The 18,217-nt window shown below is 41.3% G+C and overlaps 1 protein-coding gene across 1 annotated transcript in view; it reads right to left on the reverse strand.

Moving 5' to 3' along the window:
• Positions 1-18,217, reverse strand: part of unc-13 — a 241,694-nt gene that overhangs the window by 61,995 nt on the left and 161,482 nt on the right. Inside the window, exon 6 of the mRNA XM_069315567.1 lies at positions 9,540-9,608. Within this exon, the coding sequence (XP_069171668.1) occupies positions 9,540-9,608 (69 nt within the window). The remainder of the gene's footprint in view (positions 1-9,539; positions 9,609-18,217) is intronic.

Genomic DNA, 18,217 nt, shown 5'->3' on the forward strand with positions numbered 1-18,217 from the left:
ACACACATGACAGACGAAGGCACGAGGGAGCAGCAGTGTGAGAGAGAGAGAGAGAGAGAGAGAGAGAGAGAGAGAGAGAGAGAGAGAGAGAGAGAGAGAGAGAGAGAGAGAGAGAGAGAGAGAGATACAGAGATAGAGACAGAGATAGAGACAGAGAGAGAGAGAGAGACAGAGACAGAGATAGAGAGAGAGAGAGAGAGAGAGAGAGAGAGAGAGAGAGAGAGAGAGAGAGAGAGAGAGAGATACAGAGATAGAGACAGAGACAGAGAGAGACAGAGAGAGAGAGAGAGAGAGAGAGAGAGAGAGAGAGAGAGAGAGAGAGAGAGAGAGAGAGAGAGAGAGAGAGAGAGACAGAGACAGAGATAGAGATAGAGAGAGAGAGAGACAGAGACAGAGAGAGAGAGAGAGAGAGAGAGAGAGAGAGAGAGAGAGAGAGAGAGAGAGAGAGAGAGAGAGAGATACAGAGATAGAGACAGAGAGAGAGAGAGAGAGAGAGAGAGAGAGAGAGAGAGAGAGAGAGAGAGAGAGAGAGAGAGAGAGAGAGAGAGAGACAGAGATAGAGACAGAGACAGAGAGAGACAGAGAGAGAGAGAGAGAGAGAGAGAGAGAGAGAGAGAGAGAGAGAGAGAGAGAGAGAGAGAGAGAGAGAGAGATACAGAGATAGAGACAGAGAGAGAGAGAGAGAGAGAGAGAGAGAGAGAGAGAGAGAGAGAGAGAGAGAGAGAGAGAGAGAGAGAGAGAGAGAGAGAGAGAGAGACAGAGAGAGAGAGAAAACAACACCTAACTTACCTCATCAGGAACACACAAATTCATTCATCCCAAACTAAACACTCGCAGCAATCAGACCAGTTTCCGAAGCTGTAAGCTGGACCTTGTAACTATAGCGGCGAGGCAAGGGCTCAACATTCATACACATACCAACGTGATGAGCATTATATATGAGCCCATCAGGCCCCCTCAGATGATAACGCCACCAATCTAACCAGCACACACACACATGAAGCAGGTTTGTTGATTTATGGAACACATTACCAAGTAGAATAACAAACGTGTTCGCAGGATTGTTTAAATCGTAGATTAGATATATATATCTACTGTATACGGTTGTGGGTTTGAAGATATCACTTCAAGAACTCGATATATACACGAAAAGAAATATACAATTTGTAATATATTCCACATTTTTCCACACATTGGAAAAAAAAAATACATCTTAGTGTGGAGTCTAGACACAGTTCCCTAATTGCAGATATGAAAGAGCCCCAAAAGGCTCTGAAACTCGTACACTGTTTACCAGCTGAGAGGCGGGACCCAAGAGCCGAAGTTCAACCCCCACCAACACAAATAAGGAGTACAGTGCTGAGAACTATTACGCTGAGAAACTCCAAGATGAAGAGAAGTCTTTCATCTTAAAAGAGTTTCTCTACATGAGTAGAGAAACTTATGTAGAGAAACTATAGTTTCTCTCTCTATACCTTGCTACTAAAGACTTTCAGTAATTCCCTTCCTTAACATATCTCAGTTAAATGAGATGTTTGGACTCGATGCAGTTTTAAGTGGCTAGTTTAGAAGACCGTAAATCACTACGACCATTAGCCTATAAAAAGGCTCCGATACAGACAAAATATATATGCAAACAATAGACAAAAACAAACTCAAAACAGCAAAAAACACTCAAAATAATGCAAAGAAAATTATAAGAACATAAGAATTAGAAAGCACTCCAGGGCCCAGGAGCCCTGATATTAGGGGCGTCTTGTTTAAACCGTCTTAATAGTGCTATTTGACCACCAATTTCCACTTACCCACATCTTTGTTCCAATCCCTCTAAGTCCCTATTCCCCTAACTACCCCCCTCCCAATCCCACCTTCCCTAAAACTAAATTCATCCAATCTGCATCCCTATTGTTTCGTGGGTCTGACTTGTTCCTACAGTTTCCGATCCGGTTATATCCATCCTGTTTAAGACCCTTTCAAAGCCTCGATCATACTTACCGCCATATACTGAATAACCGCGAAAATATACTGAAACTCGTAAACATATTCAAACTATTTTATAAATTAATCTATTGTGAAACCCTTGAAATCACCGCAAACACACACACACACAGAAAAAACATGATACAGTAGATTAGCTAATCAAAATACAGCAACAACGAATAAGGAATGTCAAATCTCGGGCTGAATAGATGCTTGGATTGGACAGAAATATAAATAGACGGTTAGACCTAGACAGAAACATAGACACTTGGACCAGACAGAAACATAGACACTTGAACCAGACAGAAACATAGACACTTGCACCAGACAGAAATATAGACACTTGGACCAGACAGAAACATAGACACTTGGACCAGACAGAAACATAGACACTTGGACCAGACAGAAACATAGACACTTGGACCAGACAGAAACATAGACACTTGGACCAGACAGAAACATAGACACTTGGACCAGACAGAAACATAGACACTTGGACCAGACAGAAACATAGACACTTGGACCAGACAGAAACATAGACACTTGGACCAGACAGAAACATAGACACTTGGACCAGACAGAAACATAGACACTTGGACTAGACAGAAACATAGACACTTGGACCAGACAGAAACATAGACACTTGCACCAGACAGAAACATAGACACTTGGACCAGACAGAAACATAGACACTTGGACCAGACAGAAACATAGACACTTGGACTAGACAGAAACATAGACACTTGGACTAGACAGAAACATAGACACTTGGACCAGACAGAAACATAGACACTTGGACCAGACAGAAACATAGACACTTGGACCAGACAGAAACATAGACACTTGGACCAGACAGAAACATAGACACTTGGAACAGTCAGAAACATAGACACTTGGACCAGACAGAAACATAGACACTTGGACCAGACAGAAACATAGACACTTGGACCAGACAGAAACATAGACAATTGGACCAGACAGAAACATAGACACTTGGACCAGACAGAAACATAGACAATTGGACCAGACAGAAACATAGACACTTGGACCAGACAGAAACATAGACACTTGGACTAGACAGAAACATAGACACTTGGACTAGACAGAAACATAGACACTTGGACCAGACAGAAACATAGACACTTGGACCAGACAGAAACATAGACACTTGGACCAGACAGAAACATAGACACTTGGACCAGACAGAAACATAGACACTTGGACCAGACAGAAACATAGACACTTGGACCAGACAGAAACATAGACACTTGGACCAGACAGAAACATAGACACTTGGACCAGACAGAAACATAGACACTTGAACCAGACAGAAACATAGACACTTGGACCAGACAGAAACATAGACACTTGGACCAGACAGAAACATAGACACTTGGACCAGACAGAAACATAGACACTTGGACCAGACAGAAACATAGACACTTGGACCAGACAGAAACATAGACACTTGGACCAGACAGAAACATAGACACTTGGACCAGACAGAAACATAGACACTTGGACCAGACAGAAACATAGACACTTGAACCAGACAGAAACATAGACACTTGGACCAGACAGAAACATAGACACTTGGACCAGACAGAAACATAGACAATTGGACCAGACAGAAACATAGACACTTGGACCAGACAGAAACATAGACACTTGGACCAGACAGAAACATAGACACTTGGACCAGACAGAAACATAGACACTTGGACCAGACAGAAACATAGACACTTGGACCAGACAGAAACATAGACACTTGAACCAGACAGAAACATAGACACTTGGACCAGACAGAAACATAGACACTTGGACCAGACAGAAACATAGACACTTGGACCAGACAGAAACATAGACACTTGGACCAGACAGAAACATAGACACTTGCACCAGACAGAAACATAGACACTTGGACTAGACAGAAACATAGACACTTGGACTAGACAGAAACACAGACACTTGGACCAGACAGAAACATAGACACTTGGACTAGACAGAAACATAGACACTTGGACCAGACAGAAACATAGACACTTGGACCAGACAGAAACATAGACACTTGGACCAGACAGAAACATAGACACTTGGACCAGACAGAAACATAGACACTTGGACCAGACAGAAACATAGACACTTGGACTAGACAGAAACATAGACACTTGGACTAGACAGAAACATAGACACTTGCACCAGACAGAAACATAGACACTTGGACCAGACAGAAACATAGACACTTGGACCAGAGAGCAAAACTCACTACTAACCCGGAAATCAAACTAGAAAGCAAACAGGAAAGTCTTCATAAACACACGTGTAAATTAGTAAGACTTAAGGCTGGCGACGTAAACATAAAAAAAAAACCGTTTATCCGTTAACGGAACTGTTACCAACGTCAGCAACCCTTCCGTTTTACATTGATTTAACCGTTTTTTTTTAGTTATTTCCTGAGCCCATTGGGCTCAGGAATCTGTATATCAGTTGATTTAGAGTTGAGAGGCGGGACCAAAGAGCCAGAGTTCAACCCCTGCAAATTATATTTAACATTTGTTAACAAACTCATCAGTGTCAAGCTGGGAGTCGAACTCTGCCTAATGTCAACCTTTGCAGTATAGTATACCAAAAATATTGCTACAATTACGATATACGACCTCCAAATATACCGGGACTCCCTCCAAATATACCGGAACTCCCTCCAAATATACCGGGACTCCCTCCAAATATACCGGAACTCCCTCCAAATATACCGGGACTCCCTCCAAATATACCGGAACTCCCTCCAAATATACCGGAACTCCCTCCAAATATACCGGAACTCCCTCCAAATATACCGGAACTCCCTCCAAATATACAGGGACTCCCTCCAAATATACCGGGACTCCCTCCAAATATACCGGGACTCCCTCCAAATATACCGGAACTCCCTCCAAATATACCGGAACTCCCTCCAAATATACCGGAACTCCCTCCAAATATACCGGGACTCCCTCCAAATATACCGGAACTCCCTCCAAATATACCGGGACTCCCTCCAAATATACCGGAACTCCCTCCAAATATACCGGAACTCCCTCCAAATATACAGGGACTCCCTCCAAATATACCGGAACTCCCTCCAAATATACCGGGACTCCCTCCAAATATACAGGGACGACCTCAAAAGAATATCAAGAATTAACTGATCGAAAAACCTTAAAAACATACTAACATGATCTAATAATATACATACAATATACTGACAACCTCCATATAAGCAGAATACACTGACGCAGCCCGAAAGTATACATTCAAACATATACACTGACACCTCAAAATATACAAAGAATACTCTGAACCCCCTCAAAAATGTACTCACAACAACATACTGTATTACAGCTAATGCTGTAACAAAAGAAATTCCTGTTGGACCAAAGCGCCGGGCGGGGAAGCAAGGATAATCTGAGCTGATCCTTGGGAGGATTAAGTGCCTTTGAAGGTGTTGATCTTGTCGAGCCCCGAGCGAGCGAGGGAGGAGAGGGACAGTACACAAGGAGGTTGCTGGCTATGTCACCCAAACCTTGAGACTTTGTAGGCTTCCACTTGCATTAAACAACTAAATTGTCTTCCACAATGGTGAGCTGTTAATGTCCCTAAACATTATAATGTTTATATTATAAATTATATTATAATATTATAAATAATGTCCCTAGGGGGGTCCCTAAACTGTGCTAACTGTATATAGCTCTGTGTGTGTGTGTTAGTGGTTTTACAAGAATATATATATATATATATATATATATATATATATATATATAGGATTACGTGTCCAGTGTGCTGGCCACTCTGCCACCGCCCCCCACCCCCCTGTGTGTGTGTTTGTGTGAAGAACATCTGACAATCTGTTGGAGAAACTCTTGGGGAAAATCAACCCACATTTGACTTTACAGGCGCAGATAGTTGTCTCAACCGGAACCAACTCTACATAAAGGAGGGCATGGCGTCGAACCCGAACCCACCTATGACACTACCCATAGACTCCCACGTCACCATGCAAAGCCGTACGAGGCTAACCATAAGCATCTGGCCTCTAACCACGGATATATTCTATCTTTTATAGAGGTAACACAAATTGAAACAAATAAAATATTTAACAATACACACACTGCCAAAATTTGATTACAGAAATTGTTTTCAAGTAATGGAAATAAAATCATCGAAGAAAATTGTAGCGTACTCTGTACACACCTACACACCTGATACTAGCGTCTGCGTCCACACCTGGCATATAATTCACACACACACATCTGGTAGTTTTTGTAACCCCTTGCATGGTACTAATGCTTGACCTGGCTTCATTCAAACACCTGGCTTCATTTCCTGCCAAACATCTGACATTACTTCTGACCTACATCTGGGATGTTATTCCACATCTGACATTATACATAACCTTACACACACGGCCCAAATCTCCTAATTTCTGGTCCCAGCTTGGCACAGTTCCTGATCTTAGCCTGGCACACTTCCTGGTCTCAGTCAGGCACTATTTCTGCTTACCAAGAGGCAATAATCTTAAAACTTTGCTTGGCACTATTTCCTGTTCATACTTGCAAGTGGTATTGGGTCTCGCCTCTCCTGATATCAATCTTGGTACGTTCACTACCACACAACCAGCTGTGGTAGTAGAGCTACCACACAACCACCAATGATGACACAGCTACCACACAACCACCAATGATGACAGAACCACCACATAACCAGCTATTTTGTGAACCAATAGACGATAAAATCTATTCTCATTCATTTTACATGACAATTTGACCCCTAAACATAGCCCCCATCTCCTCAACTCCGATATACTCAAACCAACTACACCTTAAGTAAAGCATCCAATGACTGAGGTTTACTTTTGCAGTTTACTTTCGACTGAGGTTTACTTTTGCAGTTTACTTTCGACTGAGGTTTACTTTTGCAGTTTACTTTCTCAGGTAGAAATGAATGACGTATATATACCTGTGAGGGGCATGTAGCTGTGAACTCTTGATCCCTTAACATGTTCCAATATGCATATTCTCCAGTGTAACCCAATATGGAAATCGGATTTAATAACGTGTGGTTAAGACTATAGATTTCCTGCGTTAGTCCAATACTGCCGGAGGAGAATTATACATATGTATACATACACGCATTTTGTATATATATACGCATACATGCGCTCTAAGGACTTCAAGAGGACTTTCATAAGCGAAGACATCAAAAAGAACGCGATTAACATCGCTGAATTTATGTCACTGACGTCAATTTGACATCATTGATGTCACGAACACCAGCTCCAAAGTCAATAGTGCTCCTGAAGGCATCATTGGGCGGTACAGCGACGCCCTCGCTCTTTGCAGGGTGTCCGAGTTCGATCCTCGATGGCTCAAGTGGATGAGCATCGTTCCACATCTCTATTCTCCAATCCCAGAACATAGTGTGTACTCAAGTACATTAAAAATCCTCTATAGTCATACTGCTCTAGCATTTTTCGCCTGATGTTTATAGGAAAGTCCCATTTGGCCAGCCATCAAGGTCACTTGGAACAAGAAAGTAGCATTAATGCCATTTAAAGTCAAACTCTAAAAAAATCTATGCCTATATGTTTCCCCTTAAGTAGCATTCATCGCTTTAGCGTTGATGAATGATGAATACCACTCATCGTTAATCTAGTGAGCTACATGCCATACCCAACATCGCTGTAAGCACATATGGTATGAACAAAAATCAATATTATTTCAATTGCAAGTCAACTGACGTTCAATCCAACAGTAAAATGCAAGTCAACTGACGTTCAATCCAACAGTAAAATGTAAGTCAACTGACGTTCAATCCAACAGTAAAATGCCGTTCATCCAACAGTAAAATGTAAGTCAACTGACGTTCAATCCAACAGTAAAATGCAAGTCAACTGACGTTCAATCCAACAGTAAAATGTAAGTCAACTGACGTTCAATCCAACAGTAAAATGTAAGTCAACTGACGTTCAATCCAACAGTAAAATGTAAGTCAACTGACGTTCAATCCAACAGTAAAATATGCTTTTTTGTCCAAAGCGTTAAAAATAATCTAACGATAAAATTAAATTAGACCTAAAAATTGATAAATTTGACCTAAAAATTGATAAATTTGACCTAAAAATTGATAAATTTGACCTAAAAATTGATAAATTTGACCTAAAAATTGATGACCTTGTGACCTAAAAATTGATAAATTTTTAACAATTATAAAAACTTGAACAGTTTACAGTAAATGTAAAAAAAAGAGTATAATTCACCACAAGTGTAAATAAATCAATCCCATTCTCCTTAAATATTTATAAAGCAATATAAATTACACCGGAAATCACATACACACATATATATATATATTATATATATATATATATTATATATATATATATATATATATATATATATATATATATATATATATATATATATATATATATATATATATATATATATATATACAGTAACAGCTGCTTACTTGGGACACTCCAGCATCAAGCGTCTTGACTTCCACGTACGTGAGACACTGGAGCTTGCTGCAAGGACTTACAAGGCAATGGATCCAAACTCAAATCATTGCATAGTAGCGTAGGTGCGAAAAGCAATTTCAGCCTACAGCAGAATCTGAATAGCCTTGTGTCCAGTATATTGTAGTTGTGATTTTGATCATGCGAGGCTAGGCTTTAGAAACTTTGTGGAAGCAGAGAGAGAGAGAGAGAGAGAGAGAGAGAGAGAGAGAGAGAGAGAGAGAGAGAGAGAGAGAGAGAGAGAGAGAGAGAGAGAGAGAGAGAGAGAGAGAGAGAGAGAGAGAGAGAGAGAGAGAGAGAGAGAGAGAGAGAGAGAGAGAGAGAGACAGAGAGACAGAGAGACAGAGAGAGAGAGAGAGAGACAGAGAGACAGAGAGAGAGAGACAGAGAGAGAGAGACAGAGAGAGAGAGACAGAGACAGAGACAGAGAGACAGAGAGAGAGAGAGAGAGAGAGAGAGAGAGAGAGAGACAGAGAGACAGAGAGAGAGAGACAGAGAGAGAGAGACAGAGAGAGAGAGACAGAGAGAGAGAGACAGAGAGAGAGAGAGAGAGAGAGAGAGAGAGAGAGACAGAGACAGAGAGAGAGAGACAGAGAGAGAGAGAGAGAGAGAGAGAGAGAGAGAGAGAGAGAGAGAGAGAGAGAGAGAGAGAGAGAGAGAGAGAGAGAGAGAGAGAGAGAGACAGAGAGAGAGAGAGAGAGAGAGAGAGAGAGAGAGAGAGAGAGAGAGAGAGAGACAGAGAGAGAGAGACAGAGAGAGAGAGACAGAGACAGAGACAGAGACAGAGACAGAGAGACAGAGAGATTTTGATCATGCGAGGCTAGGCTTTAGAAACATTGTGGGAGCAGAGAGAGAGAGAGAGAGAGAGAGAGAGAGAGAGAGAGAGAGAGAGAGAGCGAGAGAGAGAGAACGTGAGCGAGAGAGAGAGAACGTATAACACAGAAGTTATCTCCAGTGAGAGATCAATTCTCAAGCCGTGAGAGAAACGTTCTCCAATACTCACGTTCCAGCACGAAGTGGACAATCTCCACGTTAGGGGCCCACGGATGGTACTTGACCAGGTTGTAGGCGGCTGTTGGGGTCAGCATCAGGCACAACAGACGTAAACACAGGGAAGAGCAGGCACAGGGGTCGAGGAAGGAGGAGGAGGAGAAGGGAGGATACCGAAGAGATAACAAACAGATAGCATATCAAAACAAACAGGTGTGCGAAAATGGTGCTAAAGGGTAAACAAAATAAACACGCTTACAAACATGTATAATGACATGTATAATGTATAAGTGTAAACAGGAGGAGGTGCAAACGACGTAAAACAGGTCATACATGTAGTAAAAATTATGAATAATAGGATTTAATAATAACATTCGAGGGATAAATAATAAATGACGGAAAAATTGGAAGAGAAAAACCACGATGCATTAAATGGTGTGGGGGAAGAAATTGGGGATAAATGGGGGTAAATAGGAAACAAATACATTAAATTTGAGAAAATGGGAAACAAGCAGCACGATGCATTAAATGAGGGGAAATAAAAACATACAAAATAAGGAACAAGCCAAACGCTACACTCACACACAAAACATACAGGAATACATATATACATACATGGAGAGATGGCTCCTATTTCTCGGTGTATATACCTCAACAGTATACATACATATATATATATATCTATCTATCTATCTATCTATCTATCTATCTATCTATCTATCTATCTATATATATATATATATATATATATATATATACTTAGGTCCTGGACCATTTTCAGGACAAAAGTATACTTGCTGGTTGGTCAGTAAGGTCATCTGGGGGTCTTAATGACCCTCTTAGAGGGTGATATAGACCTTAACAAGGGGACATTAACAGCCTCTTTTTAAGTCTTTTAATATATTTTCAAATTATATTTATTTTGGCCTTGGCAGTATGACCGTCAGTGTGTGTGGGCTGTAATAGGCTTTATTCTTTTGAAACATTAGATAAAGATGACTACAGTTATTTGTTTGGTATCCTTGGAAAGATTAAATACGATTTCTTTGAATATTTAAGTAAAAAAAAAAATATTTGTGATTTTTTTATATATTAATAATATTTATAAAAAAATAGAAACACTGTTGAGTTAAATAGTGAGATACTCTGTAATTTTCTGCAAAATTTTCATCTTAACGGGAGGAAACTAGTGAAGAAATTAGGCTTTATGCTTAAAATTAATTTTTTTTGTTTTTTTTTTTTAGATTCAAATTTGTTTGCCAAAAATAGTTACAAAAATCATCAGCAATATTATATTCTAATTATAAAAATAGCTTTTAAATACTCACGAATGACTTGTATTAAATTAGTCTGATTATACCAAAAAAAAAAATACCAGTTGGTAACTTGTCAATATTTCTGTAATTTAAGCAGCTTTCGTCAGTGATTTAAAAATTAAACACCAGAGTAATTCGATATCTCTCCAATGAAGCTTAAAATGTAGTTAAATGATAGGTTTCCTTGTATATATATATATATATATATATATATATATATATATATATATATATATATATATATATATATATATATATATATATATATATATATAACTGAAAACTCACACCCCAGAAGTGACTCGAACCCATACTGCCAGGAGCAACGCAACTGGTATGTACAGGGACGCCTTAAACCCAGGGACGCCAACGCAGGGACCAGTTGCGTTGCTCCTGGCAGTATGGGTTCGAGTCACTTCTGGGGTGTGAGTTTTCAGTTGTATATAGTCCTGGGGACCATTCAGGCTTGTTTGCATATATATATATATATATATATATATATATATATATATATATATATATGTCGTACCTAGTAGCCAGAACTCACTTCTCAGCCTACTATTCAAGGCCCGATTTGCCTAATAAGCCAAGTTTTCCTGAATTAATATATTTACTATAATTTTTTTCTTATGAAATGATAAAGCAACCCTTTTCTCTATGTATGAGGTAAATTTTTTTTTATTGGAGTTAAAATTAACGTAGATATATGACCGAACCTAACCAACCCTACCTACCCTAACCTAACCTATATTTATAGGTAAGGCTAGGTTAGGTAGCCAAAAAAAGCTAGGTTAGGTTAGGTTAGGTAGGTTAGGTAGACGAAAAAACTTTAATTCATGAAAACTTGGCTTATTAGGCAAATCGGGCCTTGAATAGTAGGCTGAGAAGTGCGTTCTGGCTATTAGGTACGACATATATATATATATATATATATATATATATATATATATATATATATATATATATATATATAAACCTGGAAATGCCGTTTTGCTAACACCAAACAATATATATAATTGAATAAGGAACAAACGAGACACAGGACACGCAAACAATGAACAAGAGAGGCACAGTGCACGCAAACAATGTACAAGAGAGACACAGGGTACGCGAAACAATGAACAAGAGAGACACAGTGCTACGCAAACAATGAACAAACGAGACACAGGACACGCAAACAATGAACAAGAAAGAGACAGGACACGCAAACAGCACAAAAACCCAACTTTATTGTTGCCGTTTACAGTAAATTTGCTCCGACATCGGGCGTTTATTACCCGTCCCCCGTCTTCAACCCTTCGTCATCACAGAAAACGATGTATCAGCTTGGGGAAAGGGGGATACTATCATGTTTTATTTGGATATAGTGTTTTGTCGCATTTGTCGCATTCGTCACTGTATATATATATAAATACCAGAAGCAATAACACCACCACCAGCCCCTCACAAGAGGAAGAGCGCGGGCGCGCCCGGCGCTGTGACGAACACACTAGATAAGCGTTCTTGAGCTGTCACGGAGAATCCGGATTCGCAAAGATAATCTTCTTTTATTCTCACAAGGCATTCTAGACTCTTACCCAAACTAGAATTGGTCACAGAAGTCTCATTTCTTTTAAATAAATGCATTCTGGAGTTTTAAAATATAGGATGAAAGCTGTAATAATATTCTGTATGTAGAAACATGTTATAATATTCAAAATGGAATGTAATAGTCTTCCATTTTTAATTCTACAAGAAGTTGCACATTCCCTGCACATCTTCCTGGTCCCAGAGCCAGGGAATGTGTGGGGCTGGGACGGAGTCGGTCAGGTTAAGGCAAGCACTGGATGGGTGACTGCACGGACAGCCTAGCTCTTTTGCTAGATAATTATCAGCGGAAAACGCTAAGCCATTATTATTATTTACCACTTGGAAGGTATATGCGAGTAGACTAAGAGCTGAGATCTGAGGGCGGACTGAGAGCTGGGACCTGAGGGGAGACTGAGAGCTGGGACCTGAGAGCAGACTGAGAGCAGGGACATGAGAGCAGACTAAGAGCTGGGACCTGAGGGGAGACTGAGAGCTGGGACATGAGAGCAGACTGAGAGCAGGGACATGAGAGCAGACTAAGAGCTGGGACCTGAGGGAAGACTGAGAGCTGGGACCTGAGAGCAGACTGAGAGCAGGGACCTGAGGGCAGACTGAGAGCTGGGACCTGAGGGGAGACTGAGAGCTGGGAGCTGAGAGCAGACTGAGAGCAGGGACATGAGAGCAGACTAAGAGCTGGGACCTGAGGGCAGACTGAGAGCTGGGACCTGAGAGCAGACTGAGAGCAGGGACATGAGAGCAGACTAAGAGCTGGGACCCGAGGGGAGACTGAGAGCTGGGACCTGAGGGCAGACTAAGAGCTGGGATCTGAGAGTAGACTAAGAGCTGAGACAATAAGACAGACTGAAGAAACAATCCCCAAACACACGGACCAATGGGGCAGCGAACGCCGACCCGACAAGAAGCAAGGCCGTCGCTCTACCGACGATTCTCGAATATTCTAGGCACCTGGAGCACGTTCATTATTATCATAAACATTATTTAAATATTTCACAAAAGAAAACACACACACACACACACACACACACACACACACACACACACACACACACACACACACACACACACACACACACACACATGTCACACATCATACATGTAGTGGTGACTAACACAAATACATACGAATAAAGCAACTTGTCATTTTTCACCTGTTGATTGACGGTTGAGAGGCGGGACCAAAGAGCCAGAGCTCAACCCCCGCAAACACAACTAGGTGAGTACACACACCTGTTGATTGACGGTTGAGAGGGGGACCAAAGAGCCAGAGCTCAACCCCCGCAAGTCCAATTAGGTGAGTACACACACACACACACACACACACACACACACACACACACACACACACACACACACACACACACACACACACACACACCTGTTGATTGACGGTTGAGAGGGGGACCAAAGAGCCAGAGCTCAACCCCCGCAAGCCCAATTAGGTGAGTACACACACACACACACACACACACACACACACACACACACACACACACACACACACACACACACACACACACACACCTGTTGATTGACGGTTGAGAGGGGGGACCAAAGAGCCAGAGCTCAACCCCCGCAAGCCCAATTAGGTGAGTACACACACACACACACACACACACACACACACACACACACACACACACAAACACACACACACACACACACACACACACAACAAAACACAGCTGACCAATAATTAGAAGAAAACGATATTAAAAAAAACAAAATCTCACTATAAGACTAATCGGATTAATTAATAATAAACTCCGTTGAGATGAACAAGGCTTATTTTCGCATCTATTATGTAGGCTGATAATCCTTTGGATTACGGATAGGCTGAGCCGAGTTACAGAGCTAAAGCCCAACATTTACACATAATACATCATACATGTAGTGGTGACTAACACAAATACATACGAATAAAGCAACTTGTCATTTTTTTTACTGAATAGATCACATTTATTATTTTTATATTTTACAAAGTAAAAATGTATTTACAAAGTAATGTAAAAAATGTTCCACAGCCACAAAGTACAAAGATTGGTAAAGATATCTCAACCCATCCTCCTGTTTGACAGCATTTTCTATAATTATGAGGACCATCCAATATACATAAATATACATAATGGACAATTAGATAGTCAAATTTGGTACTATTCACTTTATAGTCTGAAAAAAAGTACAACTAAAAAACCAAACTTGAATATTCCTAGGCCTAAAATTGCACATATATATGTACCATATAAGGCCTCAGATAGCGTGTATTAGGCCTATAGGAAGGCCAGGTTACGTTTTCTTTGCAACAACAAATAAACTCTTCCTGTTTGCCCAAATTCAATAGTACCGATTTCTACTTTCTAATTGCGTTTTACGTCAAAATATGAACGATGGTTCTCATAATTAGACATAATTAACCACTTGCCCAAAACGCTATGCGTACTAGTGGCTTTAGGTATTGTATGTACTATCTCTATCTTTAAATCTAATATTACGTAAGTAACTCAATGTATGGACCTTTACCTGAATAAAACCTCTAAATCTAAATCTAAATCATCGTTACTGTAACAGTACTTAAACTTACAGTAAGTAAGTAACTTACTTACTGTAAGTAAGTAACTTATTTACTGTAAGTATTACTTAAACAGGAAGATGGACTTTACGACACTTCAACAACCATAGGGGCCTCGTAGCCTGGTGGATAGCGCGCAGGACTCGTAATTCTGTGGCGCGGGTTCGACTCCCGCACGAGGCAGAAACAAATGGGCAAAGTTTCTTTCACCCTGAATGCCCCTGTTACCTAGCAGTAAATAGGTACCTGGGAGTTAGTCAGCTGTCACGGGCTGCTTCCTAGGGGTGGAGGCCTGGTCGAGGACCGGGCCGCGGGGACACTAGAAAGCCCCGAAATCATCTCAAGATAACCTCAACATAACCATATTTTGTTTATTTTTTTATTTTTTTTTTTGAGATATATACAAGAGTTGTTACATTCTTGTAGAGCCACTAGTACGCGTAGCGTTTCGGGCAAGTCCTTAATCCTATGGTCCCTGGAATACGATCCCCGCCGCGAAGAATCGTTTTTTCATCCAAGTACACATTTTACTGTTGCGTTAAACAGAGGCTACAGTTAAGGATTTGCGCCCAGTAAATCCTCCCCGGCCAGGATACGAACCCATGACATAGCGCTCGCGGAACGCCAGGCGAGTGTCTTACCACTACACCACGGAGACTGTTTAGCCTAAGTACTTCCACTATTATCCTTATTAAAGATCACTATCTAGTTCACTGACCTTATACAAAACTGTTTTCTTCAAATATGTGAGGAAGAGAAGCCATCGGTTACAAGGAAAATAGCTAAAGAAAACTATTACTAAAGAAAACGGCGTAAGGCATTTCTTGAAGAAAATGACTTGAGATTATCCCCCAAAAGGAGGAGGAATTTACCTACCAGAACAGCCTGTCTTGCTAATGCTTCCCAACGTCAAGAAAATGGTATGTTTAAAGTGTGGTCTTCTAACCTATCAGAGGACCCACAACAGAAAACGGGACAGTACGTCACTTTCGCCAGCCGCTTCCATTTTCTAGTACGACGATTTTTGGCCGTATGTAACGTATACGAACGAAAAGCGACGTTCTTTGTTAGAAAACAGATCGGCCAGAAATGTGTTTCAGATTGTCTGGGTGGGTTTCGGACTGGCCTTAATATATATATAACTTCACATAAACGTTAACTACAGCCATTATTAAAATGGTTGATACATCAAAATAATTCCAGGCCATTCTACAGTGACAACCAATTGACTCTAACGACTATCCAACAACATGTTGTACGTCTCAACCATAGGATTAAAAAAAATAAGAATAATTTCGAGTAATATTTCGTAATTGATGAAACTTCACACCGCCAGAGGGCCAGACATCCTGAATGAACGGCGCCAGGTACAGGCATTAGGCGAACCGTTCCCCTCAATGCCGACAATAATTAATGCCGTTGCAAAACAGTCATTGATGTGCAATTCCTAGCAACCTCGGTACATTTCTCCATCAAGAGCCACGTTGCGTGTGAGTGACGCACCTCTCTCCTTCTCTGGCAGGAGAAGAAAACGTAAGAAAGGACAAAGAAAGGAAGGAACCAACGTCTACACAGGTGGTAGAAAGAAAAAATAAAGACAGAAGAAGGAGGAGGAGGAGGACATAAAAGGAGAAGGAGAGACATTCGTCCCTCACACACTTAGGAGGAAGATGTGATGGGTCTAAGGTCACTCAGGACCATCTTACAAGACCATCCTCCCTCACGACCTTTGGTCAGGGAGGGGCAAGCAGCCCCTTCACCTTCACCTGTCTTCCGTCACCTGCACGAGGTAGGGAGGAGGGAGAGGAGGAGAGGGGAGAAAGCAAAGGAGAGGGAAAGACACGATTATAGAACAGAAACTACAAGGGCCCCAAAAAAATGGAAAGCCAAGAAAGAAAGTTTGATGGAAATGGGGTAAATATATAGAGGATTGAAAAATAAGTGAAGACAAGACAGAATAGAAGAAAAGGCAATATGGCAGGTGGTAGAAGATTGAGAATAGATTACAAAAAAAAAAATTAGGAAAGAGAAGAGGGAAAAGGGAATAAAGCCAAGGAAAAAGGGACCACCAGGAAAAGTGAGCAATACAGGAACTCCAGTATGAGTCATAACCTTTACTCCCATTCGGGGCAAAAAGAAAAAAAGTATTATTGTTAGTGAAAGAATGAAGAAGAAGAAGAGAGGGGGCACCCAAACAGTCCTTTACCCTCAAGATGAATTCAAGAACGCAAAACAAATCCAATAAACTTCCTCAAAAAAAACGCCAACAACAGGGACAAGACTACACCCTCCCCCCCCCACACACACACACACCCACACACACACACACATGTGGTGGAGGCTGACTCCATACACAGTTTCAAGTGCAGATATGATAGAGCCCAGTAGGCTCAGGAACCTGTACACCTGTTGATTGACAGTTGAGAGGCGGGACCAAAGAGCCAGAGCTCAACCCCCGCAAGCACAACTAGGTGAGTACAACTAGGTGAGTACACACACACACACACACACACACACACACACACACACACACACACACACACACACACACACACACACACACACACACACACCCACCCACACACACACACACACCCACCCACACACACACACACACGCACACCCACATACACACACACACACGCACACCCACACACCCACACACACACACCCAGGTCCTCGTAGAGCATCTGGAGGGAAATAACTTTGTAACGCACCACCAACATGGGTTCAGAGATGGTAAATCGTGCCTCACAGGGTTAATAGAATTTTATGACCAGGCAACGAAAATTAGGCAGGAAAGAGAAGGGTGGGCCGACTGCATTTTCCTGGATTGCCAAAAAGCCTTCGACACAGTACCCCATAAAAGGCTGTTAAAAAAAGTTGGAGCAACAGGCAGGAGTAAAAGGGAAGGTGCTCCAGTGGATAAGGGAGTACTTAAGCAACAGGAAACAGCGAGTAACGGTGAGGGGGAAGACATCGGAGTGGCGAGATGTCACCAGCGGAGTCCCACAGGGCTCAGTACTTGGACCCATCCTGTTTCTAATATATGTGAACGATCTTCCAGAGGGTATAGACTCATTCCTCTCGATGTTTGCTGATGATGCAAAAATTATGAGAAGAATAAAGACGGATGAAGATAGACAGAGACTACAGGATGACCTGGATAAACTGGAGGAATGGTCTAGAAAATGGCTGCTGAAGTTCAACTCTGGAAAG

The sequence above is a fragment of the Procambarus clarkii genome, chromosome 81 (assembly GCF_040958095.1).
Source record: "Procambarus clarkii isolate CNS0578487 chromosome 81, FALCON_Pclarkii_2.0, whole genome shotgun sequence".
Lineage (NCBI taxonomy): Eukaryota > Metazoa > Arthropoda > Malacostraca > Decapoda > Cambaridae > Procambarus > Procambarus clarkii.